This window comes from Nerophis lumbriciformis, linkage group LG13 (genome assembly GCF_033978685.3).
Source record: "Nerophis lumbriciformis linkage group LG13, RoL_Nlum_v2.1, whole genome shotgun sequence".
NCBI classification, from domain to species: Eukaryota; Metazoa; Chordata; class Actinopteri; order Syngnathiformes; family Syngnathidae; genus Nerophis; species Nerophis lumbriciformis.
The window spans coordinates 29,734,084-29,754,942 of NC_084560.2; the positions used below are offsets into that span (position 1 = coordinate 29,734,084).

General features: G+C 38.5%; 2 protein-coding genes across 4 annotated transcripts; one reads left to right on the top strand and one right to left on the bottom strand.

The window, feature by feature from the left end:
• Nucleotides 1-564: 564 nt before the first annotated feature.
• On the top strand, nucleotides 565-6,459 carry ing1 (inhibitor of growth family, member 1). 2 transcript variants are annotated; one of them, XM_061970592.2, is made up of 4 exons: nucleotides 565-779; nucleotides 2,696-2,845; nucleotides 5,387-5,535; nucleotides 5,619-6,459. In XM_061970592.2, exons 2-4 carry the CDS (start codon nucleotides 2,707-2,709, stop codon nucleotides 6,270-6,272), a joined length of 942 nt encoding a protein of 313 aa, XP_061826576.2. In that variant the 5' UTR covers nucleotides 565-779; nucleotides 2,696-2,706; the 3' UTR covers nucleotides 6,273-6,459. The 2 variants fall into 2 exon arrangements, with proteins under 2 accessions (XP_061826576.2, XP_061826577.2); XM_061970593.2 differs by lacking the exon at nucleotides 565-779 and adding an exon at nucleotides 796-912.
• A 5,795-nt stretch (nucleotides 6,460-12,254) lies between these two features.
• Nucleotides 12,255-19,312, bottom strand: ube2al (ubiquitin conjugating enzyme E2 A, like). 2 transcript variants are annotated; one of them, XM_061971116.1, is made up of 7 exons: nucleotides 19,122-19,312; nucleotides 17,398-17,478; nucleotides 17,298-17,323; nucleotides 15,538-15,627; nucleotides 12,880-12,968; nucleotides 12,649-12,804; nucleotides 12,255-12,542 (listed from the first exon to the last, which is right to left on the bottom strand). In XM_061971116.1, the coding sequence occupies exons 1-6, from the start codon at nucleotides 19,163-19,165 to the stop codon at nucleotides 12,676-12,678; spliced, it is 459 nt and encodes a 152-aa protein (XP_061827100.1). In that variant the 5' UTR covers nucleotides 19,166-19,312; the 3' UTR covers nucleotides 12,255-12,542; nucleotides 12,649-12,675. The 2 variants fall into 2 exon arrangements, with proteins under 2 accessions (XP_061827100.1, XP_061827099.1); XM_061971115.1 differs by having other exon boundaries at nucleotides 12,255-12,804.
• Nucleotides 19,313-20,859: the final 1,547 nt, after the last annotated feature.

Genomic DNA, 20,859 nt, shown 5'->3' on the forward strand with positions numbered 1-20,859 from the left:
TAGAACTTTGTTGTGAAAATCTCCTTCCGCGTCTGTGGAAACGCTTCCCGCCCACACTGCTTGGTGCCTCGTCTGAGCTGCTGTGACATAGATTACCATAGTAACTAATTAGATGACTATAGTAACTAATTAGATTACCATAGTAACTGGTATATCAGCCATAAGCGCAGATTGCAACCATTGAAATACTTTGTATAGTTCAAGACTTACGGTCATTAGAAAACATCACTGTACATCATAATGGCAGCTACACTTTCCATCTTAAAGATCTAAAACAAGTATTTGGGAATGTCCGACGGGCCAGATTGAAAAGCTTAACGGGCCGCATGTGGCCCCCGGGCCTTTATTTGCCAAGTATGTGTTAATCTATTTGAAAAACTGTTGGATGTCTATAAATGCCCCTTTCGCCACCAGGTGGCAGCAAATCATTCGGAAACGAACGCGAGACAATTCTTAACAACCAGACTTCCCAATGTTGTACAATGCATTGTTTCAATCAGCACCCTCTAGTTATTATTGCACTAGATGCGTACTAACGAGTTTAAACGTGGTGTTGGTGGAAAAGGCGGCCGTTGCATGAATGGGCACAATGGCGGCTGTGTCGCGCTTGCGCACATCGACCACTCGAAGCTAACGGTCGGTTAGCATTAGCCGCTTACAGTACAGCCCACTCCTCACTGCTGATGTCGCTCACTTCAAACCTCATGTTTTCATCACGTTTTGTTGTAAAGCCAACTAGAGCAAAGAAGTGACTGGAGAGAAAACAAGTACACTTACTGGTAGGTGTGTTTTGAACCTATTTGCAAGTCATATAATGGACGTGGTTTCCAGTGTTGAAACGACACGTTAGCTACCAACAAGAAACTCACGCTAAAGCTTTTTTATGTTTGGCCAAAACTGTTTTATATGAAGGTGAGCGTGTTATTAACGTGTACTAAACCGAACATTGAAGCTGGCTTCTAAATGACGTTATTGGCTTGTTAAAATGATTTGACGGCAGTTTACTTCAATCCGCCAAAGAACTAGCTAGGCGGCTAGTTTACTCACGCCCGTTACTATTGATTGACGCTATAATACACAAACACTCAATTAAATTGGTTGTTTTAATGCATAACGACGGACTATTCAGCATCAATGTTGTTCATACTTTTGTCAATATAACGTTAAATCGCCTGGAAAACGAGCTAACCTGCTAGCTAGCAGCCTCACGCTAGCTTCGTAATCTTCGCGTTCGTTTGGGAAAAAACATGTTCTTTAGTAGGGTCAATTACATGCCGTACATAAGGAGTAAAATACACTGTAGTAATGTCTAATTTACATTCTATTATCTTTACACCTGTGGCGCTGCGGTATCTGACATGTTAACATTACCTACGTAGTACAGTCAACGCGTCACTTGGCCCCTCCCCCCTTTGACTGTCGTTCACACTTTCTCTTTAAGGCCCCGTTTACACTAAGCCGGCTAAGGTTATCCAGGGTGAATCCCACCTAACCTTATCCGTGTCCACACACAACAATGCGCCCTGCGTCCGCCGGCGCAACGCGACCTAGTACGCATGCGCGGAAAATGCGCACGTCATAGTCACATCCAGTGTTGCTTGGTGTGTACATTCTTAAATGTAACTTATCTGAACAATATCCAGTGTGGGTGGTATTTCAATTAACTGGAATCCAGTGTGCTGTGGGGCCCTATTGTAGTGAATCACACCTGAGCCGTCATAAATTAAGCAAATCTTTATTAGACACGTAAACAATGTGATGAAGAACATTTTACATCAATCAAACTAGGGATCTAGATATCTGATCAGGGCACTCCTCACTCTTTTGCCTTCACCTTCATTGTCCGTTCGTTTTTGGTGACTTTATATACTCTGGACCTAGACGTTGAGTCTGCGACATACATGGCGGACAATAATTGATACAGTCTGCTTTGCCAGTCCTAATGCGTTCGCCTTTTTCCGTAGTTTTCCCTCGACGGCCAGGTAATACAAAGCACACGCTACCTTTTTTTTTTTATCACATCCACGGGAGCTCGCATTCTCGTTCTCTCTCCTTCGACAAATGACAAAGTTTTCCGCTAAGTAGAATCACAGCTGACCTAGACATTGGAAAGTTCTCTTGCCGTCTGAGATGTGTTGTATCCCAAATAGCTGCAATTGCTTTCTCTTAAGGTATTCATGTGTGATTTACACAAGCGTCTGTACATGTAGAAGAAGGAGAAACACGGGCATGTCTGGATGACTCGCCTCCATATTTCCAGTGGTTAGCTCCGAGTTACGAAACCGCTTTATTATGAAACTGGCTGTGGCGCGTTCTTTCTGACGTTACTTCCTGTGTGGGGCGCTGTCTTTATGGTGTCACTTCCTCTCCAAACTCAGTTCGTAAACGATCAATGAGTCCATACAAAGCTAAGAGCCGGCCGGAGGTTCAAGAAATATACGGCGCACTTACTCGTGTAAAAATTGTCCGAGGAGGGGGACTTTAAACGCTGGCTTAGTGTGGCTGAAATGGGGCTTAAGCTAAATAATTATTCGTTTAAGGGGTTATCCCGCTTAGTGTAGACATAGCCTAAAATCTTCAAAGTTTACGTAAAAAATAAAGTCCCTGTATGCCGAAATATTCATGATATTGAAGTAAAGCAGCAATTTAAATTTAAGAAACATTCACACATTCTAACACTATTTTTTTTCCCCAGGCAGAGGCAAAATGCTGAATGCCACTAATGGCGACCCAGGCCATGTTGCTGTCAATTATGTGGAGGAGTACTTCGACCTGATGGAGTCGCTACCCTTAGATATGCAGAGAAGCGTGTCCCTCATGAAGGAAATCGATGCCAAGTATCAAGGTGAAAAAGACATAGGGAATTATGGCAGGGTATATTCAATGTGCCATCTTAATTTGACTTAATGTCGCCATATTGTACTGAGCAGCCAGAAGAGAGACACCTTGATCAATAATGTTGTATATTACACGTTACGCCTTCAGTTATGTCAACCCAATGTTGAATAAACGGGTGTTTAAAGCAGTGTTTTTCAACCACCAGCAGAAATCATTAAAAAATGAAACTCAGTTGACAGTAAAAAGTCGTTGTTGGATATGACTTTAAACCATAACCAACCATTCAGCAATATAGCTCTACTGTCTACTGTCACGACCTGTCACATCACACCATAACTTATTTTGAGTTTTTTGCTGTTTTCCTGTGTGTAGTGTTTTAGTTCTTGTCTTGCGCTTCTATTTTGGTGCATTTTCTCTTTTTTTGGTATTATTCCTGTAGCAGTTTCATGTCTTCCTTTGAGCGATATTTCCCGCATCTACTTTGTTTTAGCAATCAAGAATATTTCAGTTGTTTTTATTCTTCTTTGTGGGGACATTGTTGATGGTCATGTCATGTTCGGATGTACATTGTGGACGCCATCTTTGCTCCACAGTAAGTCTTTGCTGTCGTCCAGCATTCTGTTTTTTTTTTTTACTTTGTCGCCAGTTCAGTTTTAGTTTCGTTCTGCATAGCCTTCCCTAAGCTTCAATGCTTTTTCTTAGGGGCACTCACCTTTTGTTTATTTGTGGTTTAAGCATTAGAGACATTTTTACCTGCACGCTGCCTCCTGCTGTTTCCGACATCTACAAAGCAATTAGCTACCGGCTGCCACTTACTGATATGGAAGAGTATTACACGGTGACTGTGCTGAGCTCTAGACAGCACCAACCACTCAACAACAACACATTTGCAGACTATAATTACTGGTTTGCAGAAAATATTTTTAACCCAAATAGGTGAAATTAGATCATCTCCCACGGCACACCAGACTGTATCTCACTACACACAAGTAAAATGACCTTCAAGCTCCCCTTGATTAACAGTAGAGGCATGACTGTAATATAAAGCAGGGGTTCTTAACCTTTTATGACTTGGGACCCGGGGCCCACTCAAATATTAACTCTGAATTAGTAATCTTACTCTTGAGTTTAATCGTATTCCATATGTATGCCTATCCTACTTACATTTTCTAATCTTGTCAAATGATATGAAAGCATATGTTAATCACAAAGATTATTATTTATTTAACACATAAGTCTTAGGTTTAGGTCAAGCTGATTAGAAAAATAAGTACTAAACAAAAACACAGCATAAAGGGTACTCATAAATAACTGACCAAAAAATGAATAGCCATACAAGTATGTTGTGCAAAAAAAATTGTGTACTTAACAAAAAAATACTGCATAAAGGGTACTCATAAATAACTGACAAAAAATGAATTTCCATCCAAGTATGTTGTGCAAAGAAAAAAAAGTGTACTTAACAAAACTACTTCATTAAGGGTACTCATAAATAACTGACAAAAAATTAATTTCCATACAAAAATTGCCATTACTGCCACAAGTGGTGGAAAAGTAACGGAGCACCACTGAAGCCCGTACGGACCAAAGCTGACAAACAAAAAAGGTTTTGGTAGCGGCCCACGGCTCTATGGTTAAGAAACACTGATCTGAAGTGTACTGTTTGACGGATTACTGAGTCTAACTGCTACTACTTTACGCTAATTTACTACTAGTCGATAAACTTTTCAAATAATACCACACACACAAATACAAAAAATATGGTGATTATTTTGAACAAAATGAATACTCAAGATCACATTAGTTATGTGAAAATATTTATCTAAATTATAAATGTTCTATGTACGGTAGTTAAAAACACAAACATTGGGACTTTTTATTTTGTGAACAAACTAGAATATGTATCATAAGTTTAATCATTTTATAAATTACAATTATTAAGTCAAGTGTCGTGAAAAAATAATAAGCTAATAAATTATATATTATACAGTTGCATGCATGTTTTTATTTGTGTAGCAAATATAATGTAGAATTATTTTTATTAAAATCAACAAATATAGTCAACACACTAGAATGTTTGTTTGTATTGCAAGGAGTAATTAAAGTAAACAAACTAGATTTTGTATTATTTATTAAAATATGTATAGTCAAATATATTTTATCAAAGTAGTTTTAATAAGATTATTTAAAATAAATACACATTGAAGAATATAGTTGAAACTGTTTATTATATTCAAATTAGTTTAACACAATTATTTTGAAGCTGCAATGTATAAATGTATGTTGTTTAGGGAAAAATATATAAAATCATGACTAAGGATATTGTGGGAAATGGTTTTTTTTTTAATCGTGCAAACAAATACTTGATAATATTTAAAAGCCATAATAAAATGTCATATCTCACAATAACCGTAAAAAATGTAATGGGTTCTCAGTCCTCCTGCTGATGAACGCTTGGAGATGAAAACATGACCTTCTTAGAAAGGTAACCAGCTATCATTAGTAGTGGAATAACTAGTAAATAAACATTTATTCTTCTGTCAATCAGACGTTCTCAAAGAGCTCGATGATGCTTACGAGCGCTATCGCAAGGAGTCCGACTCACCCCTGAGACGTAAACTTCAGATGTCCATCCTGAGGTCGCTGATTCGCTGTCAGGAGCTTGGAGACGAGAAGATTCAGATCGCTGGACAAATGGTTAGAAATGAATAGAAATATCATTAAAATAGTGCATCAGGTGAAAAAGCTGCGGTACCTTTTCTGACAAGCGACCGTTTCAGGTGGAGTTGACGGAGAATCGAACACGACCGATGGACTCGCACTCGGAACTCCTTTCGTCCTCCCAAAACGTCCCAGAGAGCCATGTCCCCACAGCGCCGTCCATGGTGACCGCCGCCGCCTCCGTGATGTCGTCGTCCTCGTCGTCGTCTTCTGCCATCACCCCGAACAAAACAGGCCACCAGGACAAGAAGCGTGACGAGGTCACGCCGGGCTCGGTCGGAGGCGGCAGCGGAGGAGACAAATCCGGCGGAAAGCGCTCCAGGCGGCAGAAAAACGGCGACGGCAGGGAAAGTTACAGCGGCATGGACCCCGCCGAGGACGTCGCCGTTGGGGCGTCCCGGGAGAAGCGGGCCAAGACGTCGTCCAAGAAGAAGAAGAGGTCAAAGGGGAAGCCGGAGAGAGAAGTGTCTCCTCCCGACCTGCCCATCGACCCAGACGAGCCTACATACTGCTTGTGCGAGCAGGTGTCCTACGGCGAGATGATCGGCTGCGACAACGACGAGTGTCCCATCGAGTGGTTCCACTTCTCCTGCGTGGGACTGCACCACAAGCCCAAAGGCAAGTGGTACTGCCCCAAGTGCCGAGGCGAGAACGAAAAGACCATGGACAAGGCCCTGGAGAGGGCCAAGAAGGACCGGGCGTACAACAGGTAGCCTCACCAACACTCGGGACCTTTCTAGTATTACTTTGACTGTTGGCCTTTTTCGTCTGTGTAGTCGTGTAAATAGATATTTTTCTAAGACGGTCAGGACTTGTTCTAAACTTGTGTTTCCACATGCATGCAGCAGCCCATATTCGACTGTACGTGTCCTGTTAATAAATACATCATCCTTCAACAAACTTGTTTTTGTTAACCCTTAACAGACCCAGGGCACATTTTCTGCCATTGTTCTTTTTCTCCATTGAATGAATTGATTGAGACTTTTATCAGTAGATTGCACAGTACAGTACATATTCCGTACAATTGATCACTAAATGGTAACACCCAAATAAGTTTTTCAACTTGTTTAAGTCAGGGTCTACGTTAATCAATTCATGGTACAAAAATGTGAGATTTGCTACAGGATGTTTTATTTTTAGAACAATTGCCTGTCCCTTAAAAGGGTCCTTATCCAAACGGCAAAGAACAATTAGATGACAATTCAATTTCGTCTACTGACCTTTTCTTTTTAAATGTGTCCACTAGGTGGTGCTACTTTTTACAGTTTTCTGCAAGAGTGCCTTGTTGCCTAAATAGAAGTGTGTGAAGGTTTTAGATACTAGTGTGTGGGGTAAAAAGTGTTTTCAGTTGAGCTTCACAAAAAAAAAACTGCCATGGCTTTTAATGGGTTAAACATTCAACTAAAAAAATGTAATACTCGATACATATTTCAGGCTGTACTTTCAAAAGATTGACTTGTTTAAAATGGAAAATAATATTGATGCAGTATTTTCACAGCAGCCTTAAAAACGCTGACATTTTTTTTGTCAGTATGGTCAAATATGTGAGTTAATTTGAAGAATTTCCAGCCAGAGGGCCAATTATGGCCAGCAGCTCATTTCTATGAGCCTGTGGCAAATGTAAACATCTGCAACTGCATCAGACCATTATGAATGATTGAAGCTACTAAACAAAAAAGTACTGCGGCGTCATTGAGGGTATTGAAAAATGTATTGGTCTATATCAGGGGTGTCCTAACTTTTTGCCTCCAAGGGCCAAAGTAAAAAGGGCCAAAGAGCAATTTTAAGCCTAGAGCAGCACAGTGAGGAGTTAAGCCCCTTATCATACATACAACAAACAATTTTAAGTATTCACACCCCTTTGAATTTTTCGCTCTGGTTCATTGCAGCCATTTGCTAAAAAATAAAGTTAATTTTATTTCTCATTAATGCACACATAGCATCCCATTTTCAGGGAAAAAACTAATGTAGATTTTTTTTGGGGGGCAAATTTAATAAATAAAAATGTCATAAGTCATAGGTCATAAGTTTTGAGTTGAAGCACATTTCTGAGCTAGTACAGCCACGAGTCTTGGGAAGCATGCAAGAGGTTTTTCACACCTGGATTTGGGAAACCTTTGACATTCTTTCTTGCAGATCCTCTCCAGTTTTGTCAGGTTGGATGGTGAATGTTGGTGGACAGCCATTGTCAGTTCTCTCCAGAGATGCTCAATTGGATTTAGGTCAGAATAGTCAGAGTTGTTCCGAAGCCACTCCTATGTTATTTCACTTGTGTGTTTAAGGTCATTGTCTTGTCGGAAGGTGAACCTTTGGCCAAGTCTGAGGTCCTGAGCACTCCGGAAGAAGTTCTCTTCCAGGATATCTCTGTACTTGGCCGCATTCATCTTTCCTTCAATTGCAACCAATCGTCCTGTCCCTGCAGCTGACAGACACCCCCATATCATGATGCTGTTGGGATTGTATTGGGCAGGTGATGAGCAGTGCCTGGTTTTCTTCACACATACCGTTTAGAATTAACACCAAAAAGTTCAATCTTGGTCTCATCAGACCAGAGAATCTTATTTCTCACAGTCTGGGAGTCCTTCATGTGTTTCTTGGCGAACTTGATGCAGACTTTCTTATCTCTCGCACTGAGGAGAGGCTTCTGTTGGACCAATCTGCCATAAAACCCCGACTGGTGGAGGGCTGCAGTCATAGTCGACTTTGTGGAACTTTCTCCCATCTCCTGAGCTCAGCCACAGTGATCTTTGGGTTCTTCTTTACGTCTCTCACCAAGGCTCTTCTCCAACAATTGCTCAGTTTGGCTGGACGGCCAGGTCTAGGTTGTCCCAAATGTTTTCCATTTGAGGATTATGAAGGAACCTTGAGTGCTGTAGAAATTCTTTAGTAACCTTGGCCAGATCTGAGCCTTGCCGCAATTCTGTCTCTGAGCTCCTTGGGGCAGTTCCTTCGACCTCATGATTCTCATTTGCACTGTGAGCTGTAAAATCTTATATAGACAGGTGTGTGACTTTCCTAATCAAGTACACTCAGTTTAATTAAACACAGCTGGACTCTAATGAATGAGCAGAACCATCTCAAGGCGGGTCAGAAGAAATGGACAGCATGTGAGTTAAATATGAGTGTCACAGAATAGGACCATGTGATATTTCAGGGAGTTTTTTTTTTCCAAAAAAATTCTACATTTGTTTTTTTCTGTCAAGATGGGAGGCTGAATGTAAAATAATGAGAAATAAAATTAATTTATTTGATTAGAGCGACCGTGCCAGCAACTTGAAGGTTCCAGGTTCGATCCCCATCTCCGCCATCCTAGTCACTGCAGTTGTGTCCTTGGGCAAGATACTTTACCCACCTCCTCCTCCCAGTGCCACACACACACACTGGTTTAAATGTTAAGTTCAAGTTAAAGTACCACTGATAGTCACACACACACTAGGTGTGGTGAAATTTGTCCTCCGTATTTTGACCCACCCCCTTGTTCCACCCACTGGGAGGTGAGGGGAGCAGTGAGCAGCAGCGATGGCCGTGCTCAGGAATAATTTTTGGGTGATTTACCCCCCCTCCAATTCCAACCCTTGATACTGAGTGCCAAACACGGAGGTAATGGGTCCCATTTTTATAGTCTTTGGTATGACTCGGCCAGGGTTCGTAACTTAGATAATGACTTTTACTATGTGAAGCGCTTTGAGTCACTGGAGAAAAGCGCTATATAAATATAATTCACTAATTCACAGAGAGTGAAAAATGTAAAGTGGTCTGAATACTTTCCATGCCCACTGTATACATATATATGTTTTACCTGTTTAATAATCAAAGTACCAATTATTGTCACACACACACCAGGTGTGGTGAATTTTGTCCTCTGCATTTGACCCATCCCCTTGTTCACCCCCTGGGAGGTGAAGGGAGCAGTGAGCAGCAGCGGTGGCCGCGCCCGGGAATCATTTTGGTGATTTAACCCCCAATTCCAACCCTTGATGCTGAGTGGTAATGGGTCCCATTTTTATAGTCTTTGGTATGACTCGGCCGGGGTTTGAACTCACGACCTACTGATCTCAGGGTGGACACTCTAACCACAAGGCGTCCTCGTGGCACATAAGGCCCTCACAGAGCTTCTCCACTTCTCACGATCGACTACTGCAGTCCTCCTCTCAGACCATGAGTTCCATCCTTCCTTTCTTTCTCAACAGTACGCCTTCAGGTGGTCTTTGTTCTTCCCCCCTCTGGTGCCCAGGTCATGGCTATGTTGCAATTGTTGTTGTGGTCCTGCCGTAGTGTGTGTCCAATCATCTTCCATCTTCGTAGCTTTACATCCTCACTGAGTGGCTTCATATTCGCTCTTTCCAGCAGTTCTTCAGTACTGATGTGATCTTGCCAGCAGATTCTGAGTCTTCTTGGTAGGCATTTGTTATGGAATACATCAACCGCCCTGTTATCTCATCTGTTCATTTTCCAGGTTTCACCCCCGTACAGCAATACTGGTACCACTAGTGTCTTGTACAGATTTAGTTGTGTTCTTCGTGTGATGCTGTCGGAGCTCCAGGTCTTTTCAAGTCTGATGAATGCGCCTCTCACTTTCGACAGTCTATTCTTCAGGTCCTTCATGCCGCCTCCCTCTTTACAGACTGTGGCTCCGAAGTAGGTGAACTGGTCTACCTCTTTGACATCTTGTCCATTTGGATTTTTTCCTGGTTTCTTGGGATCAAAAGTTTACATACACTTGTAAAGAACATAATGTCATGGCTGTCTTGAATTTCCAATCATTTCTACAACTCTTATTTTTTTGTGATAGAGTGATTGAAGCACATACTTGTTGGTCACAAAAAACATTCATGAAGTTTGGTTCTTTTATGAATTTATTATGGGTCTACTGGAAATGTGAGTAAATCTGCTGGGTCAAAAGTATACATACAGCAATGTTAATATTTGGTTACATGTCCCTTGACAAGTTTCACTGCAATAAGGCGCTTTTGGTAGCCATCCACAAGCTTCTGCTTGAATTTTTGACCACTCCTCTTGACAAAATTGGTGCAGTTCAGCTAAATGTGTTGGTTTCCTGACATGGACTTGTTTCTTCAGCATTGTCCACACCTTTAAGTCAGGACTTTGGGAAGGCCATTCTAAAACCTTCCTTCTAGTCTGATTTAGCCATTCCTTTACCACTTTTGACGTGTGTTTGGGGTCATTGTCCTGTTGGAACACCCAACTGCGCCCAAGACCCAACCCCCGGGCTGATGATTTTAGGTTGTCCTGAAGAATCTAGAGGTAATCCTCCTTTTTCATTGTCCCATTGAAAGCACCAGTTCCATTGGCATGAAAACAGGCCCAGATCATAATACTACCACCACCATGCTTGACGGTAGGAATGGTGTTCCTGGGATTAAAGGCCTCACTTTTTCTCCTCCAAACATATTGCTGGGTATTGTGGCCAAACAGCTCAACTTTTGTTTCATCTGAACACAGAACTTTCCTCCAGAAGGTCTTATGTGATGTCAGATGAAACAAAAATTGAGCGGTTTGGCCACAATACCCAGCAATATGTCTGGAAGAGAAAAGGTGAGGCCTTTAATCCCAGGAACACCATTCCCACCGTCAAGCATGGTGGTGGTAGTATTATGATCTGGGCCTGTTTTGCTGCCAATGGAACTGGTGCTTTACAGAGAGTCAATGGGACAATGAAAAAGGAGGATTACCTCCAAATTCTTCAGGACAACCTAAAATCATCAGCCCGGAGGTTGGGTCTTGGGCACAGTTGGGTGTTCCAACAGGACAATGACCCCAAACACACGTAAAAAGTGGTAATGGAATGGCTAAATCAGGCTAGAATTAAGGTTTTAGAATGGCCTTCCCAAAGTCCTGACTTAAACGTGTGGACAATGCTGAAGAAACAAGTCTATTTCAGAAAACCAACAAATTTAGCTGAACTGCACCAATTTTGTCAAGAGGAGTGGTCAACAATTCAACCAGAAGCTTGTGGATGGCTACCAAAAGCGCCTTATTGCAGTGAAACTTGCCAAGGCACATGTAACCAAATATTAACATTGCTGTATGTATACTTTTCACCCAACGGATTTGGTCACATTTCCAGTAGACCCATAATAAATTCATAAAAGAACCAAACTTCATGAATGTTTTTTGTGACCAACAAGTATGTGCTCCAATCACTCTATCACAAAACTATAAGAGTTGTAGAAATGATTGGAAACTCAAGACAGCCATGACATTATGTTCTTTACAAGTGTATGTAAACTTTTGATCGCGACTGTATATACATACACACACACACACACACATATACTGTAGTGGAGATTGTTCATTCGATATATGGCAACTAGTTGGCCTTGCGTACAATGATTGTTAGCTTGAAAGATGAATGAATATGTAGTAAACTTGGGGAGCATCTACTTTTTTCAGTCTATTTGGCTGAAAAAGTTAAAAATACATATTTTTTGTATGCAGCTGCCTTACACTCAACCACCATAAACTACTGTACCCTATCTGACACCTCTAAATGGTTGTTAAAATGTTACGTAACAACACAGGATTGTTTGAGGCTACATTTAGGCGTTTCAACGTGACATTAGAGTATCCTTCTATTTTAACTTGCAGTATACCACGTATAAATGTGCCTACACTGTTTTTCCTTCTCTTTTTTATTTACATGTGCTGAAAATAATGACATGGGAGACAGCCAGTGCAAAATCTGTACATATATATTCAGATGCAGGTTTCTTATATACACAAGTATTTTAAGAAAGGAGGTATGGATGTCCAACAGGTCGCGCATGCAAAAAAAACCAACGAAAAACATGGTGTAACAATTTTTGGAGTCCATAATGCTCAGGAGGGGAGGGGGGGATGACATCATCTATGAAGCACCCAGGACATTAAGCATGATAAAGTAAAGCTGGAGCCCACAAATAAGGCAAGAATCAAGGCTAAAATATAAGATATAAAAACAAATTCCCTCTTGGCAGGCAGATCTATGAAGGGAAGTAAAAGGTAAAGTGCATAAAAATCTTAAAAACAAAAAAAGTAAGTAGATTTAAGAGGCTGACTTTTTGAGCGCGCGCGCACACACACACACACCGATTTGGCTGGGTGAGGTCAGCCAGGTCAACTGTCTCGCCAACTTCGTTCTACGATGGCGGAAACTCTCTTCTCGTACTCGCGCTTGTTTTCCTGGTAAAGCTGTGCGGCCTGGCTGTTGGCTGGACTGTTGGGGTTTGGCTCGTCCAGCAAAGACTAGGAAGGAAGAAAGAAAATGATATTTTTACTTGAAGACAGAGCAGATATTTAACTCATAATTGATTTATTTACCTGGATGGAGGTAAGAATAGAAGACACGTCATAAGTAGGACTCCAACGGTTCTGCAGGATGTCCAAACAAATACTACCATCTGCATAAACTGTGCACAATGAAACATCCACATCAAAAAAGAAAACAGTGCATCAAAAGCATGTTGTTAATGTTAAAACAAAATATGAAGAGAAAAAAAGTCGATATGGGTGCCTCATTTGGATGCCGATTTAATTTTAGTGGCACTGAAATGAGGTCTAGTTATATCCGAGTCGACTGTTGTGATGGTGTTACGTCCGATGTAGTTTTTCTACCTGCACAGACGAGGGTGAGTTTCATCATGCTAACCAGTGCTTAAAGTTAATATAGCACAAGTAACTATAAGCAACTTAATTTTGTTCGATTAAAACACAGAGGATGAAATAGCAAACGCACTTCGAATGCTAGTCTAACATCGCTACAATTGTGTATCAACGATCAAATTCTGCTCAAATTCCTCTGTTCTTTAAGTGCAGCTGGTTTTGCACTGATAATTATTATTAATTAACTGGTTGTGGATTTACTAACTTAATTGTTTTATGTGTATTATTGAAGCATTTAAATTACTATTCTGTTCAACTTGCATGTAACAAAATCCAGTAAAAATAAAGTATTGTTTTTGAACAAAATGTTTATATTTTCCTTTTTAATACTGGTCCAGGCATTGTTTAGCACTGGCACCCTTAGAAAAGTATCAGTTTGGTACTGTATCAGATAATATCAAAAATAATACCCAATCCTGCTGTATTCTGGTAAAACTACAACTTGTTTTTTATCGTGATATAATTTTATTCTTGTAAAACTACATTTGTCTCTTACATGGTTTGAATAATTAGTGAAATGAAACCTATTTTCTATCCTTACAATATTAAAACTTTTGTGCAATTTTTTTCTGATAATATACATAATCCTTATCTGATAATGGCCTTTTTCTCCCTCATAATATCCCACTTTTGTTTGTAATACTAGGGCTGCAGGTATCAAATATTTAAGTAATCGACTAATCTATTGATTAGTTTGATTAAACGGATAAAACACAGAAAATAGTTACAATGTTAGTCCTTTCTAATAAATGTACATCAAAAACATTGAAATAGCACTTTTAACATGTGTGCATGAATAAATATTTTGAAAAGTGCGCTATTTGCCACCACACAGATCACGGCCACAACACACCACAGCTCTCATGTGCGCTCTATTGCAGCCGATGTGCAGAAACAGTGTCCACATATTTAAAATTCTGGGTATCCCATGCAGTCTGGATTTGATCAGTTTTATTAGTTACACTAAAGTGATTAATCGAAGTAACAGAAAATAAGGAAGAACTTTTTTCTCGTCAAATTAATTGATTTAATCATTGCAGCCCTAAATATTACCACTACATTTTAAAACTAAAATGTTTGTCTCTTTATATTTTAACATTATTCCCTTAGTTATGACATTTTCTTCCAGTATTATGATCTAATACTCGTGGAATACTAAGATTGCATTTTTTGGGGTGATATTACTACAAAATTATCATACAGTTGTCACTTTTTGTATTAGTAAATTTTTCACAAAATTAAAAATTTTTGAGAACTTTATTTGGAACATGCATGCATACAACATGACATCACAATTTCCCGTTTCCCTTTTCAACATGTTCGAAAAGGAGTAGGAAGAAGCAGAGCTTATTTAATCCTACCCCTTTTCTTTTACATAACAGTTGCTAAAACTTTTGTTCACTTCCTGTTCTCAATTTATTCACAATATACTCGATAAGTAATCACAATAAAAATAAATAAATAATACTTGGTGAAGTAAGTTATATTTCATATGGTGAGATGAGTAAGAATATTTTGAAAATGAACGGATGAATGAAATAAATTCCGAATGTTTATCATGGTGGTTCTTCTTTTTACTTTGTAAACACTTTATAATTTTCTTGAAGTGCATCATAGTAGTACATTGTTTGACTTCTTTGCTTAATCCATTCCATAATTTAATTCCACATACTGATATACTGAAGGTCTTAAGTCTTGTACGTGCATACAAATGTTTTAAATTACATTTTTCGTCTAAGATTATATTTCTCCTCTTTTTTTGAGAAGAATTGTTGTATATTCTTGGGTAGCAGGTTATAGTTTGCTTTGTGTATAATTTTAGCTGTTTGCAAATACACTGTCGTGGAATTTCAGAATTTTTGATTCAATAAATAAAGGGTTTGTATGTTCTCTATATCCAACATTATGTATTATTCTAACTGATCTTTTTTGTAACACAGTTAGTGAATGAAGTGTACTTTTGTAGTTATTTCCCCATATTTCTACACAATAACTCAGATATGGTAACACTAGCGAGCAGTAGAGAATATGAAGTGATTTTTGGTCTAGAACATATTTTGCTTTATTCATTATACCAATATTCATTTTTACCACAATATCATGACTTTATTCTTTTAGAATGATCTTTTTCTGTGATATTTCTACTTGATCCCCACACAATCATTTGTTTAAATATTACAACCATCATTTGATTCTTGCTTCTTATAAAATGACAAACTTTCTTGCAATATTTCAACTTTATTCTCTTTACTTTAAGACATTTTGAGCGACCCTTTGAACACATGTGAGCGATGCAGACAAGAGCGAGAGTCCTACCATTAGGATGAAACATCTTTGACACAAATCGTACTGTGGGAGGCTTGTTGGGGTATTCTTCTGTGAACTCTACAATGAGTTTAAAAGTACCTGTGAGCAAAACAGAACACTAATTACTGGTCATTTAATGAATAGTCAATCACAGGGCTACACAGAGTGGTATGGGAAGCTGCTCATTAGACGACACATTGGAAGGGTCAGAATGTTGCCGCACCATCTGCATTAAAACCAACAAAACTAAAGACACGTTTCTGTTATTGGGCTGATGTATCAAAATATTAGTTTCTCTTGTCACTACATGCAGAAAATCCACAGCGAGACAGAAAGACGGTGTAAACAAACTTGGTAGTTGATATTGTTACCTGATTGACTGTTAGCCTGTCACTCCCATTGCTCAGTGACACTTCCCGTTTCCTGTTAAAAATATAAACACGTATCGAATGTTGTATCGAACCATTTTAAATGTTGATATCTTTTATGTGTCTATTGCGATATATATTGATCAATAAAAATGTGTTTGATCAAATGTAAGACAACTACATATATTTTTTGGGTGGGAAGAAACCGGAAGTTATGAAGGTAGGTTCATGCAAAGGCACTCCCGCTCTGGTAACCTTGCTAAACAGGAAGTAGTCACTGAGAAATGGAAGGGACATACTAACAACCAATCACGAAACAGTATCAACTATCAAAGGTTTGATTGCGCCATCTTGCTGTTGATTCTCTGCAAGGAGTGAGAAGAGAAAGTAAAAATGAGTGCTGCAAAAGGAAAAGTCACCTCGACTGTATGGCAGTTTTTTGGATCTTTTCAAACGGACTGTAGTCCTTAAGTTTATATTTTCAACCCTCGTCTGTTCCCTATTCGGGTATAAGGAAAACAACAGGTAGGAAGTAAAGTTGAAGACTGTATGAATACAATAATATTTTTTAAGTCATGACATGTAAATGGAGTATTGTAAATGGAGTATAATGAACGCAACAGAGGAACTTCAATCTGATAACTCAATTGTTAGCTATTTATTTACGACTTTCATTGCATAAAAAAGCAAAGCATGTGTGTTCTTGTCTTACGTAGGAATTGTGAGTGATAAACACCACATCTCTTTCCAATTTTAGTGTACTTCTATTATGACTGATCTGATAACATGGTCAGAGTGCAGAATCGTTACTACCGTGAGGTCTATCGCCGAAGGTATTCTATGCGGAATATTCAAAATGGCTGACTGAATTTGTGTCATTTTGTGATGTTTAAACGGTATTTCCACATACTTTGCGGATTGCAAACACAATTGGATATGATTCAATGAAACACAAATAAGCATATAAAGTCAACTTGTTTTTCCACTCAACTATTGATTGATTGAGACTTATTACTAGATTGCACAGTACAGTACATATTTCGTACAATTGACCACTAAATGGTAACACCCGAATAAGTTTTTCAACACTTAACGCGTACTTTAAGTGTTCAATGCGATTTTAGAATTTCCTTTACACTAAATGTTTGAGTCTTTTCCATGGTTGTGTTGATATTTATTTTCCTTTTTGCTTTGATAACGGAGGGCATAATAATCAGAGGAAGTTTACATCTTAAATAAATATGTTTTACTGGTCCCTATTTTCCATTGGTCATAGAAAATATCCATAATTACCATATCTACTGGTATAAAACACTTATGTTGTGATACATTTTTCAACCACATCGCCCATCCCTTGCCCAACAGTGTCATTATCATAAGACAAAGAAATAAAATACCTACCATCTTCAAACGGAGTTCCTTCAGGGCTGAGACAAATAGATGTTATGTTAGTGTGCTGACAATGTCATTATTTGATTTGAAATTGCAGATTATGGCTTACCCAAAAATAACTGCGTTCCACACCATAATGTTGTTTTCAGATGGGGCGCCACTGACACCAGCTGGGGGGTCCTCTTGTAGCCTAATGAGAAAAAACTTGCATTGTTAGGATACTTTTAACATATATTTAGATTTGTCTTAGTAGTTAGTCTTACTCTTAAAATCTGGCTAGTGAGTGGCATATAAAACCTTAAGACCCACTTTTATTCTCTGGCTTTTAAAGCTACATGAGTTGTGTGGTCCTCTGTGTTTTAAAATGTGTATTTCTATTTATTGTTTTAATTGGTTTTACACTTTAAAATCGTTTTATTCACATTTATTTTATATTGGTTTAATATTTACTTATTTTGTTTTTATTAAGTCATTCTTGGAGCTAAGGATAGTATTTTAATCTTGTTTTTATTATTTTTGTGCAGCACTTTGGAAACATTTTTGCTGTTTAAATGTGCTATATAAATAAAGTGGAGTGGATTGGATTGATATTTTGGGGGAAAATGTAAGAGACATAGTTAATACTGTATTTTTCGGAGTATAAGTCGCACCGGCCGAAAATGCATAATAAAGAAGGACAAAAACCTAAGTCGCACTGAAGTATAAGTCGAATTTTTGGGGGAAATTTATTTGATAAAACCAACACCAAGAATAGACATTTGAAAGGCAATTTAAAATAAATAAAGAATAGTGAACAACAGGCTGAATAAGTGTACGTTATATGACGTATAAATAACCAACTGAGAACGTGCCTGGTATGTTAACGTAACATATTATGGTAAGAGTCATTCAAATAACTATAACATATAGAACATGCTATACGTTTACCAAACAATCTGTCACTCCTAATCGCTAAATCCCATGAAATCTTATACGTCTAGTCTCTTACGTGAATGAGCTAAATAATATTATTTGATATTTTACGATAATATGTTAATAATTTCACACATAAGTCGCTCCTGAGTATAAGTCGCACCCCTGGCCAAACTATGAAAAAAACTGCGACTTATAGTCTGAAAAATACGGTACATCTTAAGTTTATGGTGGGTTTATTCTCTGGCTTTTAACACTACGTGAGTTGTGTGGTCCTCCGTGTTTTAAAATGTGTATTTCTATTTATTTATTTTTTGGTTTTATTCAGTCATTCTTGGAGCTAAGGACAGTATTTGAATGTTGATTTTAATATATTTGTGCAGCACTTTGGAGACATTTTTGTTGTTTAAACGTCCTATATAAATAAAGTGGAGTGGATTGGATTGAAATTTTGGGGGGAAATGTACGAGACAGTTAATACATATTAAGTTTACGACTTTTTTTTTTAAAGTAGAATTAGCCAGTTCCACAGACAAAATGTTCTATGATGAGCAATGGACACGGTTTCTCACCTGTTCACTAACTAAATATTACAGAACGTTTAACAAGGAGTTTAAAATAATTCCAATTTGAGAATAACTAGTAAGACAGTGGCGAGTAATAAGTGCTGGCTACGGAAACTAAGCCGGTAGCTAACAAGCTAACAGTTTTGAATAGTAAGCGTTGTTTAGCTTTACTATAGTAACCTCCACTAAAACCTTACTTTCACTGACACTTTTCTAAAAATGAAATGTGCTTTTTTACGTTAAAAATTACGGTTATAGTAGCTCTATTTTTGAATAATAGCGAGACGATAGCGATATGCCACTAACTAGCACCGAGCTAGCGCTAGCTTGTCCCAGCGTTAGCCGAGCAACTCACCGTTTAAAATCCCTCATGAGTCTCCTTCGGGCCGGTGTGGACATGGTCGAACTTTGTCGATTTACTTCGCAGGATATTTGGTGTTTTATTTATGACGTCACTCGTGTTTGTCTAAAAACATTCTAGTTGGCCCAGGGGTGACGTTGTCGTTCTCTGGTTAATCCGGTCTGGTTAGCCCCAGCGCCTTTAAACGGACGATACCACTTTCAACAAAGGGCGGGGGTGGTCGTTAAATGGTAAATACATGTTCGATAACAGTCGTGTGATATTAGATACATATTTCCTAACGTACTGTTATAATTATGTATTTTTGTACAATGTATGCTTCTTTAATACACAATTATGGATTATTATATTGAATATAGTGTGTGCTCCCCCCATGTACAAGTCGAGTGTCATGTGACGAGGCGCGGCCGTGATGACGTAATGTTTGTGCTGAGTTGTCTGATGAAGGAACGCCTGTTCCTGACAGGTGACGAGCCGGCTGCTGACACGTGAGCAATGGCCTGGCCCATGCGCTCTAATTTTAAAGATATAGTTCAAGCAAAATTTGTATAGCCTATTTACACATGAAACCATTTTTTCCACAGATGGCAGACACGTTACCTCATTCGTTAAAGATGCTAAAACCAATTAAATGTAGGTCAATAGGCCCTTGTCCACACACACATATATATATATATATATATATATATATATATATATATATATATATATATATATATACACACACACACATATATATATACATACACATATATACATACATACATTATATATATATATATATATATATATATATATATATATACTGTATATATATATATATATATATATATATATATATATATAGTCAAGGTTTCTGTGGTTTATCCGTTATACAATGCTCAGTACCGGGGTTGAGTGGAATATACGTTAGGTCAGGAAAAAACACAAGAGGCTATATCATCCCTACAAGCCTGTTTCGCATGTTTCCCTGCTCGTCAGTAGATTTAATCATCCCTACAAGCCTGTTTCGCAGGTTTTCCCTGCTCTTCAGGGGACACCTGCGAAACATTCTTGTAGGGATGATATAGGCTCTTGTGTTATTTCCTGACCGAACTAAAACAAATCCCCTGACGAGCAGGGAAATCTGCGAAACAGGCTTGTAGGGATGATATATGTGTTTTTTTCCTGACCTAGCGTGTATATATATACATACATATATATACACACACACACACACATATATATATATATATATATATATACATTCGTATATATACATACAAATATTCATATATACATACAAAACCAGTAAAGTTGGCATGTTGTGTAATTCGTAAATAAAAACATAATACAATGATTTTCAAATCCTTTTCAACTTATATTCAATTGAATAGACTGCAAAGACAAGATATTTCATGTTCAAACTGAGATATTTAATTTTTTTTTTTGCAAATAATCATTAACTTAGAATTTAATGGCAGCAACACAGTGCAAAAAAGTTGGCACAGGGCCATTTTTACCACTGTGTTACATGGCCTTTCCTTTTAACATCACTCAGTAAACGTTTGGGAACTGAGGAGACACATTTTAGAAGCTTTTCAGGTGGAATTCTTTCCCATTCTTGCTTGATGTACAGCTTAAGTTGTTCAACAGTCCGGGGTCTCCGTTGTCGTGTTTTAGGCTTCATATTGGGCCACACATTTTCAATGGGAGACAGGTCTGGACTACAGGCAGGCCAGTCTAGTACCCG